Consider the following 22,970-nt stretch of genomic DNA (forward strand, 5'->3'; position numbering starts at 1 on the left):
TCAATTTAGACAAATGGACTCTATGTAAAACTTTGAATTATATGAGTCCAAGATGAGCACAGGAAGTGGTAGCCTGTATCCTACCTATAGCACGTTCCCAACACTCTTCACTTATTTGTACTCCTAACTCCATTTCCCACGCTTTCTTAATTTTGGTACTCAACTGACTACATAACGCCAGAATAAAATCATAAATCCTAGAAATCATTCCTCTCTGATGTGGATTGTTTGAAAACAAGCTTTCCCAACTTTAATTTTGGATTTAACCTTTGAAATAAGGGGAGTGAAATTAGCTGACACAAAGTTAGATAAAGAACGTGTCACGTTGATACCTAGGTACGTAAACCCTGACTGACTAAATCGAAAAGGTAGATCTGACTGTTGGAGAGAAAATGCTGCAGTATTGACGGGAAAACAGTCTCTTTTCTCCAAATTTAACTTATAACCCGAGACAAAACTGAAGAATTCCAGAACACTGAAGACAGCAGGCATAGAGGCAAGAGGATCGTTTATATACAATAACAAATCATCAGCATATAGCGACAATTTGTATTCGACACTGTATCAGACTATTCCTTTAAACAAGTGAGAAGATCTTAATACGATAGACAGAGGCACGATAGCAACAGCAAAAAGCAGAGGGGATAAAGGACAGCCTTGCCGACCCTCGTCCGAGAGCAAAATAATCAGAATAAATATTATTCGTATGAACCCTGGCTTTAGGATGAGTAAAGGAGGCGAATCCAAGAAATAAATTTATCCCAGAATCCGAATTTCCTCAAAACTGCAAACAAATACTCCCACTCAACCCTGTCAAATGCTTTTTCAGCATTTAAGAAACAACAATCTCAGGAAGCTCAGCTGAATGCTTTGAATAAGTTATATTAAAGCATGTACGGGTATTGAAAAACAACTGACGTCCCTTTATAAAACCGTTTTGCTCTTCAGATATAATATAAGGGAGCACATTCCCTAAACGAGATGCAATTACTTTTGCCAACCCCTTTACATCTGCATTAAGCAGAGACAGTGGTCTATAAGAACCACAGCAGGTTGGATCCTTACCCTCCTTAAGAAGGAGAGCTATAGTGGCTTGTGTCAGAGTCGGAGGCAAAGACCCACATTCCAAGCATTCGTTGAACACAGATAACAGCAATGGTGCTAATTTTCCAATAAACACTTTAAAAAATTCAATTGGAAACCCGTCCAGGCCAGGGGCTTTGTTAGATTGCATAGTTTTAACTGTATTTAAAATTTCCTCAAGAGAGAGTGGGGAGTCCAGTTGCTTGGCAGTATTAGAATCAATAACAGGGCTACAGAGGTTTTTAAGAAATGCATTCACTGTAGTACTGTCTGCAGGAAAATCGGATTTATAAAGCGAAAAGTAAAATGATTTAAAAGTAGCATTAATTTCCATGGGATCTGTAGTGACAATAATATAAGTGTTTTTAATACTAGGTATGAGACGGGAAGTGGCCTCTTGCCGCAGCTGATGTGCCAGTAAACAACTTGGCTTGTCGCCATGTTCATAGTATGATCCACGAGTACGCAACAACAAGCGTTCTGCATCTTTGGTCGAAATAAGATTAAATTCCGCCCCTAAGTTGAGACGCTGTTTAAGAAGTTCTGGAGAAGGGTTCAATGCATATCTCTGATCGAGGTTAATGATCACAGATGTGAGTTCATTAAGCCTAGCAATGTGCCTTTTATTAGAGAGAGCGGAGTAAGAAATAATCTGCCCTCTGATATAGGATTTAAGTGTCTCCCATAACAATGAATAAGAGGTGGAGTCATTCTGATTGAAGAAAAGAAAGTCATCGATAGATGTTGAAATGAACTCACAGAATTTACTGTCTACCAAAAGAAGAGAGTTAAATCTCCAAAGTGGTGGGCTATGTTTATAAATAGAAAGTTGAATATCTAATTGTAGAGGTGCATGGTCAGAAATTACAATAGGAGACAGCAGTGTTTCCCACAGTAACCAAAAGTTGTCCACAATGTGAAAGCAACTTGGAGAGTAAGCTGAACTATCCAAAAAATATTACCAAAAAAAATTCTCAGTAAGAGAAAACTCCCCTACTGACTTCAAGACTGAAAAACATTCTGTGCGCAATAACAAATATAACCTTTTAAAGACTTGTTACAAATTAGACGAAATACAGATAACGTAACAGTGTAGCATGTAAGGCTGAGGAAAAAAATACTAATAAATTTAAACAGAAACTCTAACCTAGTAAGAGCATCAAAACAGAGAACCACATTATTACAGAAGTAGATTTAAGGAGAGCGAAAAAGACGCCACTGTCGTAGGTGATGCAGCTCACCCAGAGGTCAAGAATTTGACATAGTCCCCTGCTTCCTCCACTGAAACAAAGTCTTTCTGAACACTGTTATAAGTAATGCGAAGCCGTGCCGGGTGAAGTATTCCATAGCGAGCGCCCTCAATGCCACGAAGTTGACGCCTAACCTTGTTAAACGCGGCTCGAGCCCGGGCTATCTTGGCTGTGTGGTCCGGGAAGACCGAAATGGTCAAATCCCTCACTTTAATCCACTGGAGCTCTCTCGCATGGCGTAAAATGTCAACACAGTCACTATGATAGTGGAATCTGCACACAATAGCTCGTGGTCATTCACCAGGCTTGGGTTTAGGCTGAACGGTCCGGTGGGACCGGTCCAAAACTGGCTCCTTCTCCAGACCAAACACCTCCTTTAGAAAGGCTGCTACAGCAGCAGTTGTACAGGTGTCCGGGCGCTGTGGAACTCCCACTATCCTAATGTCATTGCGCCGTGACCTAGACTCCAAGTCTCCACATTTATTCTCTAATTTGGTTATGGTCGCAGTGAGAGACTTTATCATAGTCTTCATCTGATCTATGGCAACTGGAGAGAGCGTGCTCCATTTCCCCAACAGTACCTTTCAGTGTTGATATGGTAGCATTGGTAGCAACTTTTATCACTAACCAGCTGTGTTTTCATGGCTCACAGGTCAACCTTGATAGTTGACAGCACATCCCCGAGAGTCTCCTGGAGTTCCTTTTTAAAAATATCGGCAATGTCCTTCCTCAGCGAAGCCAGCAACTTGAGCCTGAGGGCGGCGAAGTCAGAGTCACCAGGCAGCGAGGCAGATTCAGGGGAAGAAAGCGATTCGCTCCCAGCTGTGGTCGCGGCGCGCACACCAGGTGTGTCTGAATAGTACTATGAGCTTTCGTGTTTTTTTCCAGACATTTTAACGTAATACAAAATTAAATGTGCAAACAAAAACCAGAGTAGAATAATTCAAAATATATTTTATGACTGAAAAGCGCAAGTTAATTACAATTTTAATTGAAATCAGCAGGAGCCTCCAACTTCGCGTCTTACTCCATTGGCAGCTCAGCAGCGCCCACCTCCACCTCATGGTGACTTCTAAGTAACTAAAGGCCTCTCTCACATAGGCTGATGTTAATGTTCATGAGTCCACCATCAGGAGAACACTGAACAACTATGGTGTGCATGGCAGGGTTGCAAGGAGAAAGCCACTGCCCTTGAAAAAGAACATTGCTGCCCCTCTTCAGTTTACTAAAGATCATGTGGACAAGCCAGAAGGCTATTGGAAAAATGTTTTGTGGATAGATGAGACCAAAATAGAACATTTTGGTTAAAATGAGATGAGCTATGTTTGGAGAAAGGAAAACACCGCATTAGAGCATAAGAACCTTATCCCATCTGTGAATTATGGTGGTGGTAGTATCATGGTTTGGGCCTGGTTTGCTTCATCTGGGCCTGAACGGTTTGCCATCATTGATGGAACAACGAATTCTGAATTATACCAGCAGAATAAACACGAAAACTCTTGGGAGAAAGTGGGTCATTCAGCAAGTCAAGTCAATGCCCTAAGCACACAAGTCATTCTACAAAAGAATTGTTAAAGAAGAATAAAGTTAATGTTTTAGAATGGCCAAGTCAAAGTCCTGACCTTAATCCAATAAAAATGTTTTGAACCTGAAGGAAGCAGTTCATGTCAGGAAACCCACCAACATCCCAGAGTTGAAGCTGTGAACCAGTCTCGTGGCTGCATGGAAGGCGCAATGTCCAACAACTTTAGCTTGCAAACTTAGAGGACTTTCATAAAACAATTCCCATCAGATCAAGAATAGGGCAGAAGCCACCACCCTTGTCCTCACCACAAAAAAGTTGAGTGGAACCCCTTATTCTAAACAGGGATCTAAACCCCTTATTCTAAAAGGGTCTACTTTTTTGATTCCACAAAATTTTGGACACCCTACAAAGTCAGTATTTAGTAATACCCCCCTTGGCAGACATTGCTTACACAGCACCATTTAAGATCTTCCCATAGATCTTCAATGATGGTTAATTGAGTGGACTGTGAAGGCCATTCCCAAAGTTTCAGCTTGTATTTCTTAAAGTAGTTCATGGTGGATTTCGGATTTTGGATGTGTTGTGGAAGTCAATCTCTTTTCAACTTCAGATTTCAGTCTGGGTCACATTTGTTTCCAGAATTTTCTTATATTTGCTGGAACTGATTCTTTCACCTACCTTTTCAATGTTTTCTGTGCAACTGCCTGCCACACGACTCCAAAACATAATACAGTGGCAAGAAAAAGTATGTGAACCTTTTGGAATTTCATGGTTTTCTGAATAAATTTGCCATAAAATGTGATCTGATCTTCATCTAAGTCAAGGGTATTGACAAATACAATGTGTCTAAAATAATAACACAAAAAAAATTCTGATCTTTCATGTCTTTATTGAAAACAACCAAAAAAAACCTCAGTGCTTGTGGAAAAACTATGTGAACCCTTGAGTTAATGACCTCAAAAAAGCTAATTGGAGTCAGGTTTTAGCACAACTGGAGTCTCGTTAAGAAAATGAGTTTGGAGATGTGGACTACAGCTACTTTGAATGATAAAAACCCCTCAAACTTTTGGAGTTTGCTCTGCACAAGAAGCACATGCTTATGTGAGCCATGCCTTGCCAAAAAGAGCATTCAGAGGATCTACGATCAAGAATTGTTGATTTACATAAAGCTGGCAAAGGTTATAAAGTGATTTCAAAGACTTTAGAAATTCACCAGTCTACAGTTAGGCAAACATTCTACAAATGGAGACACTTTGGGATTGTTGTTACTCTACCAAGAAGTGGGCACTCAGTCAAAACGACACCAAGAGCACAACGAAGACTCATCAATGAAGTAAAGAAACAACCCCGAAAGACACCCAAAGATTTGAAGGCATCATTGGAACTGGCTAACATCTCTGTTCATGAGTCTACAATACATCACACATTGAACAGGCAGGGTATCTACGGCAGGACACCACGAAGGAAGCCACTGCTTACTAAAAAGAACATTGCTGCATGCCTGAAGTTTGCAAAAGACCATGTTGACACTCCACAGCGGTATTGGCAAAATGTTTTGTGGACTGATGAAACTAAGATTGAACTATTTTGGAAAAACCACACAGCACTACATCTGGTGTAGAAAGGGCACGGCCTATCATCATGAAAACATCATCCCAACCGTAAAGTATGGTGGAGGAAACATCATGATTTGGGCCTGCTTTGCTGCATCTGGGCCTGGCCAGCTTGCAATCATTGAGGGGAAGATGAATTCCCAAGTATATCAGACAAATCTTCAGGATAATGTGAGAATGTCTGTACATCAGCTGAAACTGTGTAGAAATTGAGTGATGCAACAGGATAACGACCCGAAACACCGGCGCAAGTCCACAACAGAATGGTTTCAGAAAAACAAAATCTGCCTTTTGGAGTGGCCAGAGTCAGAGCCCAGACCTCAACCCAATAGAGATGCTATGGAATGACTTGAAGAGAGCCATACACATGAGACGTCCAAAGAATATGACAGAGCTAAAGCAGTTCTGCCAGGAAGAATGGGATAAAATTCCTCCTGAACGATGTGCAGGTCTGATCCACAGCTACAAGAAGTGCCTGGTTGAGGTTATTGCTGCCAAGGGGGGTCAACCAGTTATTAATTTTAAGGGTTCACTGACTTTTTCCACTGCCATTTTGAATGTTGAATGAGTGTGTTCAATAAAGACATGAGGGATCAGAATTTATAGTGTGTTATTATTTTAGACACATTATATTCGTCAATACCCTTGACTTAGATGAAGATCCGATCACATTTTATGACAAATTTATTCAGAAGACCATGAAATTCTGAAAGGTTCACATACTTTTTCTTGCCACTGTATATACAGATCCACAGTTGTCAAGGTGTTCTTTTCATTAAATGCTAATCCTTTTTTCTCCAAACATACCTTTTACTGATTGTGGTCAAAGAACATTTTTACTTCTTCAGTCTACAGCCCTTGTTCCCAGAATGCCTCTGGCTTATCTATATAGATGTGTTTTTGCATACATCAGACATTGTTCCCTTTCAAAGGGAACTCCTCGTTGCATTTAGCATAACACTATGAGGAGTGCCCTCGCGCGCGACCAGCATCTGAAGCTTGTGTAAAATCATGCCTATTTATAGGCCTGCCATGATCAGGTGATGTGGCAATTAAGCCCGTCGCGTGATATATATATATGGCACCTGTGAACCGCGGCGTCAGCCTTATTATCTTCAGCGAGACTGCATGTCGGTTGTTTGTGTAAAAAAAAACAAAAAGACGCTTCATTTCCTTTCTATCTTTTCTCAAAATCTCTGGACTTTCTATCCATTTACATTTACATTCATTCATTTAGCAGACGCTTTTATCCAAAGCAACTTGGATGAGCTTTTTTCTCCCCAGTGAAAGTAAATCCCTCACACTGCAGAAAACTCCCCTTTTTTCCAGAAGTGCATGACAAAGTATCAGGCTTCTGGGGGAAAACCATACATAAGCCATATTTATAACCCCACAATGTCAGATTATTTGGCCATTGTGGGGAATGAACGACATGGCTATTTAGCTATGCTGAAGATGGAGGAGGCACTTGCGAGCTACCTCTCTCCATTGACGGAAGGTAATTTAGGTGGCCGGCTTTGCCATCCAAGTCACCGTGTAAGGCCACCGTGGCATTAGTGGGCAAGTGCTATGTGTAGTAGTCTTGATTGTGGATCACTGCAGACAATGACAGTGTTGCAGGCCTACCAAGCAGACCTGCTAAGTGAGCTCAACATATGGTGGCATTCAGCCAGTTCCTTCCCTGTTATGTCGTGTTCACCAGCGCTAGTGCGAGGGAGACAGAGAAGGCGAGTATGACAGCCCGCCAATCCCCGCAGACAGCCAGGGGAACCAGGTGGCCACAGTCGCAGCCTGCTACTAGGCCTGATCTGAGAATGGTCATAAAGGCCAAGCAGACAAAGAAGAGCGGTCCTGAGGGGCCGTGGAGGGACGTATCAGGGAACATGAGGTTGTTAGGGCAGTTAGCCACCAGTGCTACTGTAGGGCCTCCCCAAGCCAATGCTGTGTTCTCTGGTCAGCGAGCTGTCACAGGGCAACAAAAATCTGATGCTTTCCCTACAATAGAATGTGGAATAGTTAACGTCACTAAAAGACCGTCTGGCAGTGTGGAAACTACTGCCAAATGTGTCTCCCTGAGATCTGTCTACCATAGAAAAGGGTTACTGGGTCCAGTTTAGAGCTCGACCCCCCCGGTTCAGAAGTGTGCTCACCACAGTAGTCCGCACAGACCAGAGCCTGAAGTTAGCGCAGGAAGTAAGATCCCTCTTGGACAAAGGGGCCATAGAACATGTACCCCGTTCCCTGAAAGAGGGAGGTTTTTACAGCCATTATTTCCTGGTGCGCAAAATGTAGAGGAGTATGCAGCCAATGTTAGATCTGCGTCATCTGAACTGTACTCTTCGGACGTACAGGTTCGAGATGCTGATGCCCAAACTTATCGTTCCACAGATTCAGTTTGAGGACTGGTTTGTGACGATAGATCTAAAAGGTGCAAATTTCCACAAAGAAATATCGATGGCTTTATCCCCTCGCACTTTCACAAAGTGCACAGATGTCATTCTGGCTCCATTGTGACTCCATGGCATCCGTGTACTAAACCACCTGGAAGACTGGTTAATTCTAACATGATCCAGAGAACTGGCGGTTCAACATCGAGATGTTGTTCTTGCCCACATGAAGAGCGTGGGGTTCAGGTTGAACCTCAGAAGAGTATGCTTTCTCCAATGCAGTGGACAACTTTTCTAGGGGTTATAAGGATTCTACTAGGATGAGGACATTTCTGTCCCCAACATGCGTAGGGTCAATCCTATCAACATTGAGCAAGATAAAGCTGTATCTTGCATCCCCTCCAGTCTCTATGCGAGACTATTGGAGCTTATGGCAGCAGTAGCCAACATCAAACCATTGGGCCTATTGCACAGGAGACCGTTTCAGTGGTGGCGGAGAACCCCAGTTTCTAGCCATGGGTCACACTCTAGGGGTGTCCCCATAGCGCAAGATGGTAATGACAGACACCTCCCTCATGGGCTGGAGCATGGTCTTAGACAGCTGTCCAGCTTACGGCCCTCATTTGGAGCGGCATATAAATTGCCTAGAAATGTGGTCTAGCACTGAAAGCACTGAAATTTCTAGCACTGAAATTCCTTCTTTCTCAATTGAGAGGTCACCGTGTGTTTACAGACAACACAGCAGTGGTCTCATATTGACCACCAGGGAGGATTTTGTCTGCACCCCCTGTTCAGGCAGGCTCAACTAATTCTTCTCTGGGAAGAGGGAAAGTTTTGTCAGTGAGTGCAGTGTACATTCTGGGCAACTGGAATGTGGGGACAGACATCCTGTTGAGGCAGGGGCTGAGGCCCAGGGATTGGTAGCTCCATCCACAAGTGGTGGAGTCCATATGGCAGAGGTTTGGCCAAGCGGGACTGCATGTGTTCGGCTCAGAGGAAGCAACACACTGCCGGCTGTGGTTCACCCTCGCTCCTACCGCACAATTAGGGCTGGACGCCATGGTGCACATGTGGGCGAGGTCACATCTGAACGCTTTCCCCCCGATTTCTCTGCTACCACAAGGTCTAGCAAGAGTTTGCCAAGACAGTCTACGTCTGCTGCTAGTAGCACCTTGGCCAGCTCGAATATGGTTCTCAGAATTAATATCCCTGCTAGATGGCACTCCTTGGGAGATTCCCATCTGCAGGGATCCACTGTAGACCCAGTGAACTGTGTAATAGCTACAGTCCTGGAGTTCTTACAAGGACTTTTCTCAGCCGGGTGGGCTCCTTCTACATGCAGGGTTTACGTGGCCGCCATTTTGGCCTACCACGCCCCTGTTGATGGAGCCTCTGTGGGGCAACATCCTCTAACTTCAAGGTTTATGCATGGTGTCAGGCAGCTGAGGCCCATCTACAGGCTCTGCATTGCCTATTGTTTTCTCTGTGACGAGGGCACCTGCTGCCTCCAAGTGTTTCTGGAACTCTTTCTGAGTGGACCTTGGCTCTTGGGATACTCTTCTGACTATTCTTCTGTCTCCCTGGTCAGAAATCTTGCGAGGAGCTCCTGTGTGTGGCCGGTTGATGAGGGAGTGATGTTGCTTCCACTTGCAAATAATGGCCCCAATGGTGCTTACTGGAAGATTCAGAAGTTTTGAAATACGTCTGTATCCGATTCCCTGAATATGTTTCACAACAATAAGGTTGTGAAGGTCTTGGGAGAGCTCTTTGCTTTTACCCATTATGAGATGTTTCTTGTGTGACACCTTGGTAATGAAAACCTTTTTATAAACCATCAATTTACTAACCCAGCTGATATTAATTTGCACAGATAAGTTCCTTGCCTTACCTTGGCTTGGAGACCTGCTTTTTCTTAGCATTTTCAATACTTTTTTTCCTGTCATCCCACTTTATTACACATAACTTTATTTATGGACTTTAATGTTGTGAATTCTTTAAATTCCTGGATTTCTTGAGTTATTACTGATGTCTGGTGAACATTTCATGTGAATAGCCTCATTGGAAATATATTTACTGAAAAAAAAGGTTGACAGATTCAATACTTATTTCCCCCACTGAATATGTGTTTATCTGTCTATTCTTGATTTGTTCTCTCTCTATTCTGTTCCTGTACACAAATGATTGAAGAAATATAAAATACATTAAGCATTAAATAAACTCTATTCTCCTCACCTTGCGCTGACAGGCGACACGCTCATAAGCTTTGATGAGACGGTTGTTGTGGTACATCATCAATCCGTAGTGCTCTTTGCTCTTGGTGTTATAGCCAAATGTGATTGTTATTGCCTTATTCTGAGACAAAGACTTAAGGATCATGGCATTTAAAATATTTGAATAATTTAATAAGTAGCTCTTACTTGTGCATCATTGGGTATATTTTTACATTCTTGTGCTATAATATTTGGCATAAGGATACAACAGAATCAGGTTTGTATGTGTCTGTCAAGACGTTTGCTAAAGTTTTAGTGATCAACTGAGTTTCCACCTTCAGCCCTTGAATGATAATCTGCATTCTTGGCTTCATGTACAGGATACTGCAGTATGCCTGAATAAAAAACAAACAAACAAACAAACAAACAAACAAAAAAAAAAACAGACTTGACTACATTGATTAGTGTTTAAACTTAAACTTTACTCCTGAGTTAAACTGCACCTGGAGATTTGAGGAGGAGCTGCTGCAAAATCTCAGTTCAATTCAGTTCAGACTTTAACAAATTCTCACTCACCTACATATCAAATCATGCTTTTTTTTCTTTGAATAAAGGGCTTCCATCTAGCCACTTTAACCCTTAGCCCAGACAAGTGAAGAATATGACAGATTGTTGTCACATGCAACGAGTGACCAGTATTTGCCAGATGTCCCTGTAGCTTCTTTAAAGATAGTATAGGACTCTTGGCAGCTTCCCTGATTACTTTTCATAAATTTTGGAGCGACATCCTGTTCTTGGTAATGTCACTGTAGTGCCCCATTTTCTTCACTTGTTCATAATGGCCTTCACATTGTTTCACCAAATTAATGGTTTGACATGATACATCTCGGTTTTTTTACTTCATAAAATTTTACTTCATGCAATCTTAACAAGGGTGTGTACACTTTTTATACCCACTGTATATGTGACGCCTACAAATTGAGAGACCTTGAATTGAAGTGTAGCTAGCTCCCGTGTAAAAAGCGACATGGTGGCCTTCCCACGCCAACATTTATTTTGTTTATGGTCATTGCTCCTGGACATGTACACCTTTTCCCTGTGTTTGTTAAAGCTAAAGTTTATAAAGTATGGTTATTTCTATAGTCGTGTATATACAGTATCTCACAAAAGTGAGTACACCCCTCAAATTTTTGTAAATATTTGATTATATCTTTTCATGTGACAACACTGAAGAAATGACACTTTGATACAATGTAAAGTAGTGAGTGTACAGCTTGTGTACCAGTGTAAATTTGCTGTCCCCTCAAAATAACTCAACACACAGCCATTAATGTCTAAACCGCTGGCAACAAATGTGAGTACACCCCTAAGTGAAAATGTCCAAATTGGGCACAAAGCATCAATATTTTGTGTGGCCACCATTATTTTCCAGCACTGCCTTAACCCTCTTGGGCATGGAGTTCACCAGAGCTTCACAGGTTGCCACTGGAGTCCTCTTCCACTCCCCCATGACGACATCACGGAGCTGGTGGATGTTAGAGACCTTGTGCTCCTCCACTTTCTGTTTGAGGATGCCCCACAGATGCTCAATAGGGTTTAGGTCTGGAGACATGCTTGGCCAGTCCATCACCTTCTTCCTCAGCTTCTTTATCAAGGCAGTGGTTGTCTTGGAGGTGTGTTTGAGGTCGTTATCATGCTGGAATACTGCATACTGATTATGCTCTGCTTCAGTATGTCACAGTACATGTGGGCATTCATGGTTCCCTCAATGAACTGTAGCTCCCCAGTGTCGGCAGCACTCATGCAGCCCCAGACCATGACACTCCCACCACCATGCTTGACTGTAGGCAAGACACACTTGTCTTTGTACTCCTCACTTGGTTGCTGCCACACACACTTGACACCATCTGAACCAAATAAGTTTATCTTGGTCTCATCAGACCACAGGAAATGGTTCCAGTAATCCATGTCCTTCGTCTGCTTGTCTTCAGCAAACTGTTTGTGGGCTTTCTTGTGCATCATCTTTAGAAGAGACTTCCTTCTGGGACGACAGCCATGCAGACCAATTTGATGCAATGTTCGGCATATGGTCTGAGCATTGATAGGCTGACCCCCCACCCCTTCAACCTCTGCAGCAATGCTGGCAGCACTCATACGTCTATTTCCCAAAGACAACCTCTGGATATGACGCTGAGCACGTGCACTCAACTTCTTTGGTGGACCATGGCGAGGCCTGTTCTGAGTGGAACCTGTCCTGTTACACCGCTGTATGGTCTTGGCCACCGTGCTGCAGCTCAGTGTCAGGGTCTTGGCAATCTTCTTATAGCCTAGGCCATCTTTATGTAGAGCAACAATTATTTTTTTCAGATCCTCAGAGAGTTCTTTGCCATGAGGTGCTATGTTGAAGTTCCAGTGACCAGTATGAGGGAGTGTGAGAGTGATAACACCAAATTAACACACCTGCTCCCCATTCACACCTGAGACCTTGAAACACTAACAAGTCATATGACACCGGGGAGGGAAAATGGCTAATTGGGCCCAATTTGGACATTTTCACTTAGGGGTGTACTCACTTATGTTGCCAGCGGTTTAGACATTAATGACTGTGTGTTGAGTTATTTTGAGGGGACAGCAAATTTACACTGTTATACAAGCTGTACACTCACTACTTTACATTGTAGCAAAGTGTCATTTCTTCAGTGTTGTCACATGAAAAGATATAATCAAATATTTACAAAAATGTGAGGGGTGTACTCACTTTTGTGAGATACTTTATAGTTGTAATGTGTTGGTAAGGTTAAAGAGACAGATATTTTGTATAATGTAGGGCTCTGTATTGTTTTTGTATTTGAAAATGTAGAAAAAGTGTGAAACAAGTAGGCTAACAGTTTTAAAGCTACTGGACGAATATGATTTTGGAGCTGATAATAGCAGTAACTATGAGTCATAGTACCAGTTAAGACTGGGATATGTGAAGTATTTCTGTTGAACTTAACAACAAATTTGTACATTCAAATAATTTATATAATATGTTATACCAGCGGTTTGATGTATTAACCTCCACACTGTATTGTGATGCCAAATGTGTAATTTGTTACAAGGAATATTATTGTCATAGTGGTTTGAATGAAGAAGGAAAAAAGATGTATTCTGTTTAATAAAGACAGAGAACAGCTTGCTGAGCGATCACAAGTAAAATCTCCTGTGTATGATTTTCCTGTACAAAACAGGACACAATATCTGTTCACAGGTTACTCATGCTTGAGGCCTGTAACATATACTTGGCCTCTCCATAACTCCTTATGACATTTTGCCATTTTTGTGTGATTTGAGTATTGTTTTTAATTTCTCCTTTCACTTTGACATTTATTGACCTGAATTGAAATGTTTGTCTGATGTTCAATCTTTCTGTTTGACCACAGGTTTGCCTTATGATTTGAATTGCTAATAACAACTTGCACTTAGATCCATGTGTTTCACCAGGACACAATTATTTCATGCCTAATTAATCTATTTATCTATTTCAATGCTAGCAAGTATGAAATTCTGCTTTCTGAAATGACCCCTCTTACCTTAGTGAACTCAGCCAGTGATCTCCAATAACTCAATATTCATGTAAAATTTGCTGGTAAAATTCTCACCCGCAGTGAATATTCACTCTCAGGCACTGACACGCCACCTGCTGCCTGCCGCTTGTTTATCTCCCCGGTTCTCCCGTACACATCAACAGGGATCCGGATGTCATAAGGGTTCTTCGTGAAATCAAATTCTAATTCTTCTGAAGGTGTTCTGTAGCAGAATAATTGGTGATGTATATAATTTCTGACAACCCACAATATTGCCCGTGGTCCTCAGCAAAATAAGGTAGGCTACGCTGTCTAAACATTTTTGCAGCACATTTCAAGTGACATGACACGTTTATATCATACTATAATAATGATATGAAAACTATAATGTTATTGCATAATGTTAGCTGTATAACTATATTAGACTTCCTTACTACGATAAAATGTTGTATTCCATCACATCCTTAGGAAGAAGTGAAAAAATCAAACTCTCTGCATGTTCACCTGCGTAGGTTCCAGATAATTATGCGGGTTCCACTTGACTTGGTGCACAACCTGTCAATGACACTGAACTCAGACAGCAGTTCTTCCTTGGTGTTAAACAGAGAATGTGTCAGGATATCATGAAGACACTCTGCATGCTCCGGTGAAGCACTGAGTGAGCAGCGAGGTTAAGGACCAAACTACACAGAGGATCCTTTAAATTCTCAGGAGGCATTTATTTACCTCTATACCTTTATACCTCTATATTCCTATTGCACTTGCAGGCCCAGTATTTCCTGCACATTCCTCACCCTCATAACTACATCTATTTCATATTAGTTTTACTATATACACTGAACAAGTCATCGCAGTTACTGCATAATATGGTATAATATAAAATGAATAAAATGAAGAACAATGTAACAGTGTAAAGTGGTTAGGTGGTTGACTATACATTGTTTTATTTATTTTTTAATCATCTTATCTCTTGCAGATATAAATGCAGTATAAATTTTACATTCAATGCTTCTATCCAGCATTCCTATTAAATATAGCCATCTATCTCTCTGTTTCTAGGTAAAGGATATCAGTCTGTCCGGTGTTGGTAAATGTGACAGTAGGCACCATGACATTTTGTGCTCCTGTATCCTCGAGGTAAGTCTGTGACAGGAGACCCACACACATGGTGTCGGCTTTCTTTGAGAACACAATGGCATCCTTCCCCAAGCGCATGGAGCCCGACTTAAAACCGTTACCATAACGACCCACTGGAACATGTTCATTTACTGTCTGCTTATCACTGAAGCCAAAACTGAGAGAGAGAGAGAGAGAGAGAGAGAGAGAGAGAGAGAGAGGGCTTTGTTAGTAAAAGTAGAAACTATACACTGTTTACACATCAACAAATTTGTAGTTAAAGTGAATTGCTGGATGATCTAATTCCCCTCTCAAGGCTAACACAGGCTTCATGAACACACTGATACCTGAGCATTTTGTGCATCTTGTCATAGTCCATGCCATTTCCATTATCCATGAAGATGAGGCAGTCCTGGTCTTTGATCACTGATTTATCAATCCAGAGTTGTTTTGCACCGACATCTGGGTCATAAGCATTGTCTGTCAACAAAACAAAACAGGAAACATCTGATACTAGCCAATGTTACTAAGGCACAGTTTGCGTTACTGTTTACATGTTTTAGCTCTAAAAAGCATAAACCTAAGTTAACCTTGAAAAAAAACAAAAGAATTAATATTCATTTCATCTTCAGTAACCTCTTTATTCTGTTCAGGGTAGTGGTAGATCCACAGCCTATCCTGGGAACACTGGTAACGAGGCCGGGATACACGCTGCAACAAATGCCAGTCTATTGCATGACCCCATTTTCAGTGTTTCATTGTTGGGGGTAAGTAACTGATGTTTACCCACAATACTAGTTAACTTTACACACACACACACACACACACACACACACACCCCTACGTGTACACATACACATGTATGCACATGCACAAGCATATGCACAAATTACTTCTTGTATTCATATGCAAAAGTATTTTTATTTCCTTGTTGTCTGCATATTGTACATCCTCCCTAAGGGTTAATCTCTAGAACTGTCCTTGTCAAGCAGCTGGAACATTGCCAGTAGCTCAGAATGTGGAAGATTTCAACTTTTTATGAAAAAGGGTCCAGTAATCAGTTGGATGAAGGAAAGAAGAATAAAGAAGCAGTTTTGACTCACCGATCAGTTCTGCTATAGCACTGAATGGCCAGGTGTGGCTAGTGGAGTTTGCGTGCAGGTGCCATGGACAGATCTTTAGGAGGAAACAAATATGATAATCAAGTACCATGACACATAAGGCTGCTATAAATGATGAATAAATGTTCCAATATTTGTTTAGTGCTCTAGATTTACAGATTTATAAAGGGCAATTAGTAGCATTTTTCATTTCTTTTACAAAGTCTCACAGAAAAATAGATAAGCTAACCTGCTTAAAAATGACAAAATGATAGGAAAAGTTGCAAAAATGTTGATCTTTTTTTCTTTGTTTTACTGGAGAACTATTCAAAGGTGGAAGAAAGGCAAAAACTTGGCTCTTCAAGTTCTAGGATCCTGAATATTTATTGAACATTATTTTGAAAACATTGTCTCAGAGCAAAATTATTATTTTTTTTTGTGGAATTAAGGCTGCACTCATTCCACCTCTCTGTCAAACCTGTGAAGACCATTAAATCAGAATAAAACGATGAAGAAGACTGAATGATGAAGAAGATTGAAATACTGTAGATTCTACATTAAACCTTTAACCATTGACCTTTCCTTTAGTTAATCATGCACTGTAGTTTTTGATTTAATATATATATATATATATATATATATATATATATATATATATATATATATATATATATATATATATCTTTCTCAGATAATATATAGTTTCTCATATGAAGTCTAGTACAACACCACATAATGATGGTCCATCCTTCTGTTTGAAAGAAACTCGATTTATTGATGTTTTGGCAAATAATTCAAGCTTAATCACTGGCACATTGCCAGCACATTTTAAGCATGCAGTGGTCCAATATCTTTTTTCTCCCCTCTTTTTTTAAAGCATAATCTGGATTCTAGAGTATTGAGTAACACCTGAGCCATCTCAAAACGTCTTTTATTTTTATTTACATTTTGAAAAAGGCTGCTCTTTCTCAATTTATATAATGTTTAAATAATGAAAAATAATGAAGTTTTCCAGTTTTTTAAAGTACAGAATCTTAAAATGTGACGAATGACCTGTTACTCGTTGCACCATTCTGGTTTTACTCTATTCAAGTGCCACTTTTGACAATGTAGGTCATACTCTACTCAGTTTAATTTTTCTCTCTCAACATAGGCAAACACTTTTCCTCAACCACCATGGTCACTTCTGGGGTTTCCACATGTTTTTTCTTGCACGTGCTCTCACAGGGACAAATTATACATAAACCTGATATCATTATACTGTACATAAACATACAGCTGTATCTTTCTCTGACATCGCTGGTGGCCTCTACTTTTTGAAGATGCTCTTTGAGTAGTCAATGTTAAAAATTTGATGGCAAGTAATTTTCTTCTAAATGAAAACACAACCGGTCGTATTGTTCAGCCTGCCCAAATGTACTTTTTAGGAAACTTGGGTTCTCATGCACTTTGTCCCATATCATGCAAAATACCTTGGGGTAATATTTTGCTTTTATTTTTCTCCATTTTCTTCACAATTTGGTCACTTGTCAAATCCCACCCATCACCCAGCTTCCCTCCATCACATGACAGCTGCCAAACAACAATTTCTTTCGTTACATGAATTAAAAAAAAAAAAAGATTCTGAGATCTGCCATTTGTCATCTAACCCTAACCCTAACCCATCTACAACTAGTTCAAAATTCTGTAGCTCATTTATTGTCAGGTACAAAGAAGAGGAATCATATTACTCCAGTTTCAGTTTCCATTTGTTATCTCCAGTTAATTGTAGGATTGAGAAGATAGTTTTGTTTGTTGGTTTTAAAAGCTTTAAATGGACCAGCACTCTTACATTGCAGATATGCTTTGCATACATACTGCTTCTAGACTTTAAAAGCCCACCACATAGCTACTGCTGATTGTTCCTGTCTGAACAACAATCACACTTCCTGTGTACGGTAATGATGAAATGAAACTGAAAGTTATCCTAGGCAAAACAAGGTTTAGAGAAAGGAAACTGTAACCTGACAGGCATGCTTCAGTTGTTCAATTCAAACAATTTTACTTCATAAAATTCACTTATTTATCATTAATTAACTCAATTACTTATCTTGATGTCATAGTGCTGAAGTTTTCACATCTCAAATTAAATGTGCAGGGGAATGAATAAAAAAATCACCTGTTTAATATGAAATTAAAAATACACCTGTTTTATATGAATTAATTTCAACATTTATTGCTACAGTATGCAAAAAGATAGCTGGTTATAGTTTAACCTAATTAAATAAGGACTTACCGAGCTTAAAGGTATTCCTCTACTTGTTACTGCTGCCATCTTTATATGAATCTGCTGTCGACAGTTCCAAAGTGAGCTTCTGATGAAGGAGCAGCAGACTCTTCAGCAGTTTTGAAATACAGGAAATAGGCATCAACTTGTAATTTAATGAAACTCCACCCCTATGACTCACCACAGAGCGTGAATACTAATTCTACAGTCAGTGATTGGTTAGTTTTGTAGGTTTTTGTTGTTTTTTGCCTGCATTTGTTTTGTTTTAAACGCATACAGTCTGTAGGTTTCTGCACAGTGGATGGCAGCCTTCAATCAGATCTATGACTACTGTATATTTCATTTCTGTGAGTAGATCCCACCTGTCCCTGTATACAGGTATTGCAGAGTTCATATCCAACCCTAATTAAGCACCTCTGGCTATATTATTGGTGAAAATGTTGAACATCTTGATCGGGTATGTTAGATTATAAGCAGAAATAAAATATAAATTAAAATAGCAATTCTCTAGGAACATGAGCAGACAACAAAACATTTGTGATTTTTGTGAACATTTGTGAACATTTCCTCCGAGTACTCCGGTTTCCTCACCCAGTCCAAAGACATGCATGGTAGGCTGATTGGTATTTCCAAAGTGTCCGTAGTGTATGAATGTGTATGTGATTGCGCCCTGCGATGGACTGGCACCCCGTGCAGGGTTTACCCCGCCTGTGCCCCATGCTCCCTGGGATAGGCTCCAGGTTCCCCACGGCCCTGTAGGACAAGCGGTATAGAAAATGGATGGATGGAAAATTATTATACATAAATCAACACATTCACAAACTGCAGGTGCAATTTATGCTAATTAGGTATTTGGGATTTTAATGGTTCATCTTAGTTTTATTTTCTTTCATAAAGTTTAATGCTGACTTCTTTTTTTTTTTTTTTTTTTTTTAATCTTAAGAGCTTAGGACAAGCCAGTTGAAAACTCCTTGATTCTGGTATTTCTCATAAGTAACAGTTATTCCTCATGAATGTATTTAATGTAAGATGTCTTTAAGCGGATCTGGCAACCTACGCAGGCGACGCGAAGAAGGGAAGGGGGAAAACACATTTCTCATAATTCACGGGTGCCGCAAAACTACAAAAAAAAAAATACACAGCTTGCAAAACCAAGACGATACTTTTCTAGAGAGTAGTACATGTTCGTTTACTTTTAATAAACTAACGTTATTTTTTAAAGAAAAAAATAAAAGGTAAGACAAATTACATATCATTTTAGCGCCCCCATGAAATGGTTTGTCCCAAGTGATGAACGTGCCAAAGAGACATATAAATACACAGACGCCTGATTGGCTGCTTCGGCCCGTTGGTTCAGTACGTCAACGCGTCCGCCATATTGATCCGGGCAAGACTTCCCTATAAACAAATACAAGTGAACGGTTTTTCTGGATAAAAAGCACAATAACGTTTACAATTCTCAACCAAATTCAATGATTTATGATCTACGTGGAATACAAAATACTTCTGTCTCCAGTTACTTAGAATCTCTATAGTTAGACTTGAAAAATTATTCATTCTTATCAAATATTGTGAAAACTCACGCTTGTCAAGCATAGATTTGGCTTATTTTTCTTGGTTAATAAATGCTGAGACGTCCCTAATGTAATGTAATTTAATGTACATATACAAATGTGCATAAAGTGTTTTCACTGTGGAAATTCCTTTTTTTCTGACTTGAACCCCATCATTTTAGCTTTTTTAAATCATGCATCTTTAAGTACTAATAATTGACCATCATTGAGAAAATGAAGCAAAATTGGCAAATACAAATGAAATAGTGAGGCATGAGGAAGAAACCTTGAGAGGAACCAGACTCAAAAGGGAACCCGTCCTGATCTGGGTGACACCGGATAGTGTGATTAAAAATAAATAAATCCCTTCTATAAATGTCCTAATATTACATGGTCAAATAATGCAATTGTGTAAGCAGGAAAATTCATTACAGTTTTTACATGATGTCTGTTTTGTTGAACTTCTCCACTGTTCACTGATGGAGACTTGAGTGCAGAACTGTTTACGGTAATTGCAGTCCTAAAGCTATAATAGCATGAAAGTAAATACTTTTCGTATTGAACTTCTAGGAGTTGCAAAAGGAGACATTCACACCCCCTACTGTTGGGATTAAAACTGTTTCACCCCTCAGGTGAATGCACAAATTATTAACATCAACATGACCAAACAGAAAATATCTAGTTTTGAAATGTAAATATATGCACAATAAATAAACATTTATATAATTCTACACCAACACTAATCGACTAATACTGCCCAAAATGTTTCATTTTGGATTGCCTTCCTTATAAATTTTCTAAACATTCACAGAATTATCAAATGTGTAATTCCAAGATCTCAACTCATCACACACTGCACACACACCGTTTATAACACATTTTAAACATTGCAAGACATGCAGGGGTTAACTAATAGTGTATTTAATGTAGATACTATACTCTTACAACAAACAAACATAGTGCTGACCCTTGGGAAGCCACCTGATTATGTAAGAAGTTCTATATACTCACTTAGTATACTCTCTGACTGTTTTCTGATTAAGGGCAACATGTATTTTCTTCTGTCCTATGTCACTGTTTTTTGTTTGTTTGTTTGTTTGTTTTTGTTTTTTTAATGCTGTAATCAATCCATCTGAAAAAAAATCTGCAAACAGTGCAAATTCAGAAATAAAGAAAAGCACAATGAAATTCAGATAGAGTTATTAAAATACAGTTTTTGAACCAATATGGTACCTTTTCTCTGAGTAGAATCAAAATGTTATTGTGATAAGGTAATGATTTTTCCATTAAAAATGACAAAACACAGGTGTAAGATAATCATTTATAGTGTATTTAGAAAAAATAAAAGATCAGAAAAACTGCAAGGATGTTTCATCATCAAATAATAATAATAATAATAATAATAAGAAGAAGAAGAAGAAGAAGAAGAAGAAGAAAACGACCTCTACACTATTTAATATCACTAGACAATATTATTTCATCTTGCATAAACGTTTATGCTATTATAATATATGTTGAGTCAAATATTATTGCCAATTCATCCCCTTGCACTTCTAAATATCCATTACATAAAATATATATTAGAAACAATCACATAATAAGCACACATTCTTTGCTGATATTCTTGTATCAGGGCAACCACTAGGGGGCAATAAATCCATTAGAGCCATTGCTGTGCTTTAATCCTAATTGAAAGTTTTTACTTTACTGTAAGAGTGAGTAAGAGCATTTGATTTGTAAGATGGTATTATTATTATTATTATTATTATTATTATTATTATTATTATTATTATTATTATTTCTAAGGCACTCATTTATTTTGCCATACTTCAATGATTTAATTTGTGGAAAACACATTGACAGCAAACCCTCAAAGTACCAAAGTTGCCCTGAGTTACAAAAAAACAAACAAACCAGAAAACAGAAAAGAAACCAACAGACAAAGAGCACATAGAACATCATACTGTTAACACATTATACTGAGACTCTGATATAGAAAAATTTGCTTGTGTAAAAACGTGTGTAAACTTTCTAACAGCTAAAAAAATGTGCACACTGATTTTTTTAACAGGAGTCAGTGGAGGATTATGTCTAACCTGAGCAGAATGCCACCTCTGTTTGCCTTAATGAATATGCTATTTGAGTGCTAACTAAAAAGGTCAAATACAGAGTGGTGCAAACTACAAATGGATTAATTCAGCATTGTCAGTGTGATTTATGGAGCCTAAAAATTACTTTGGTTGTAAAAATACAACCAAAGGCCAGATATTAAAAATGGTAAATTTTTAGTAAAATTGAGTAAGTCCATTCTATTATATTATTATTTTAATTTTTTTTTCTCACAGTTTTGTCTCAATATCCTCAAAATTTTGAGAAATATATTTTATTACTATGGTAAAGTTGCTTTTGTAGTTTTCATTAAGTTTGTATTATTAATGAGAGCTTTCAAATGTAACTTTTTGCATTTTTGATTAAAAGAGTCTTATCACCTTTAATTTGTGTTTCTGTTTGAGACATAATTACATGTGTGCTGTGTACGAGATCTGAACTTGTTAGTGCTATTGAGAAACCACTAAAGTCTCATTTACATGTTGTTTATTGTCCCTACTTTGCATACAATGTTATATACAGACACTATATATACACACACAGCATAGAATTTGCTCTAAGCATTTTAAGCATAGAATTTGAAAACAATTGCTGATTCAAAAGAAACAAAAAAAAAAGGAAGCCTTAAAGCCTACACATGAGCTGTATATCTAAAAATATAGTTTGCACATTCTTATAAAATACCAATGTTTACGTTTAAATGCAAGAAATAAAACTAAACAAAGATAAATGTTGTAAATGAGTAATAAGAAACATTTCTGTAGTGGTAGTAGCTGCTGAAATCTTCATGACTAGTCAAGAATAATTCAAAAATGTATATGTAAGAGTCAGGCATATTAAGAAATTGTTAAGTAATTTAGTAAGTAATTTTGCATTAACCAACCAAATGATAAATGTGCTTTAAAAGGTTTTGCTCTTCTGCTATGCAGACGTTGACTCTTTCTCATCTACAAACTGAGTGAGAATTTCATCGATGGCTTTGCAGTAATAATTCACCTGCTGTAGGTCCAGCGCAGGGACTAAGGTGACCAGGAGACGTTCTCTTGATCTGGGGCTAAAAGAAAGAAAATTTAATTTTCTTTCTGAGTTTCAATTTGAAAATTTAAACTCTATTTGAGTTCTTGTGAAAGAGGGAAACTATATTTGAGTTCTTGTGAAAGAGAGAAACTCTATTTGAGTTCTTGTGAAAGAG

General features: G+C 39.0%; 1 protein-coding gene across 4 annotated transcripts in view; it reads right to left on the reverse strand.

Annotated features, from left to right (window-relative positions):
- LOC128609188 (uncharacterized) overlaps positions 1-18,299 on the reverse strand; it is a 39,075-nt gene extending 20,776 nt beyond the window's left edge. For all 4 annotated transcript variants that reach the window (XR_008386193.1, XM_053627654.1, XM_053627655.1 and 1 more), the window contains exons 1-8: positions 18,126-18,299; positions 15,854-15,926; positions 15,098-15,230; positions 14,705-14,928; positions 14,139-14,292; positions 13,710-13,857; positions 10,335-10,463; positions 10,091-10,210 (exon numbers count right to left, since the gene is read on the reverse strand). Coding sequence is in view for 3 of the 4 variants with exons in the window: in XM_053627654.1 (XP_053483629.1) it covers positions 10,091-10,210; positions 10,335-10,463; positions 13,710-13,857; positions 14,139-14,292; positions 14,705-14,928; positions 15,098-15,230; positions 15,854-15,926; positions 18,126-18,164 (1,020 nt within the window). In the remaining variant the exon portion in view is untranslated. The remainder of the gene's footprint in view (positions 1-10,090; positions 10,211-10,334; positions 10,464-13,709; positions 13,858-14,138; positions 14,293-14,704; positions 14,929-15,097; positions 15,231-15,853; positions 15,927-18,125) is intronic.
- Between the last annotated feature and the right edge of the window lie 4,671 nt (positions 18,300-22,970).

This window comes from Ictalurus furcatus, chromosome 6 (genome assembly GCF_023375685.1).
Source record: "Ictalurus furcatus strain D&B chromosome 6, Billie_1.0, whole genome shotgun sequence".
Classification (NCBI taxonomy): Eukaryota; Metazoa; Chordata; class Actinopteri; order Siluriformes; family Ictaluridae; genus Ictalurus; species Ictalurus furcatus.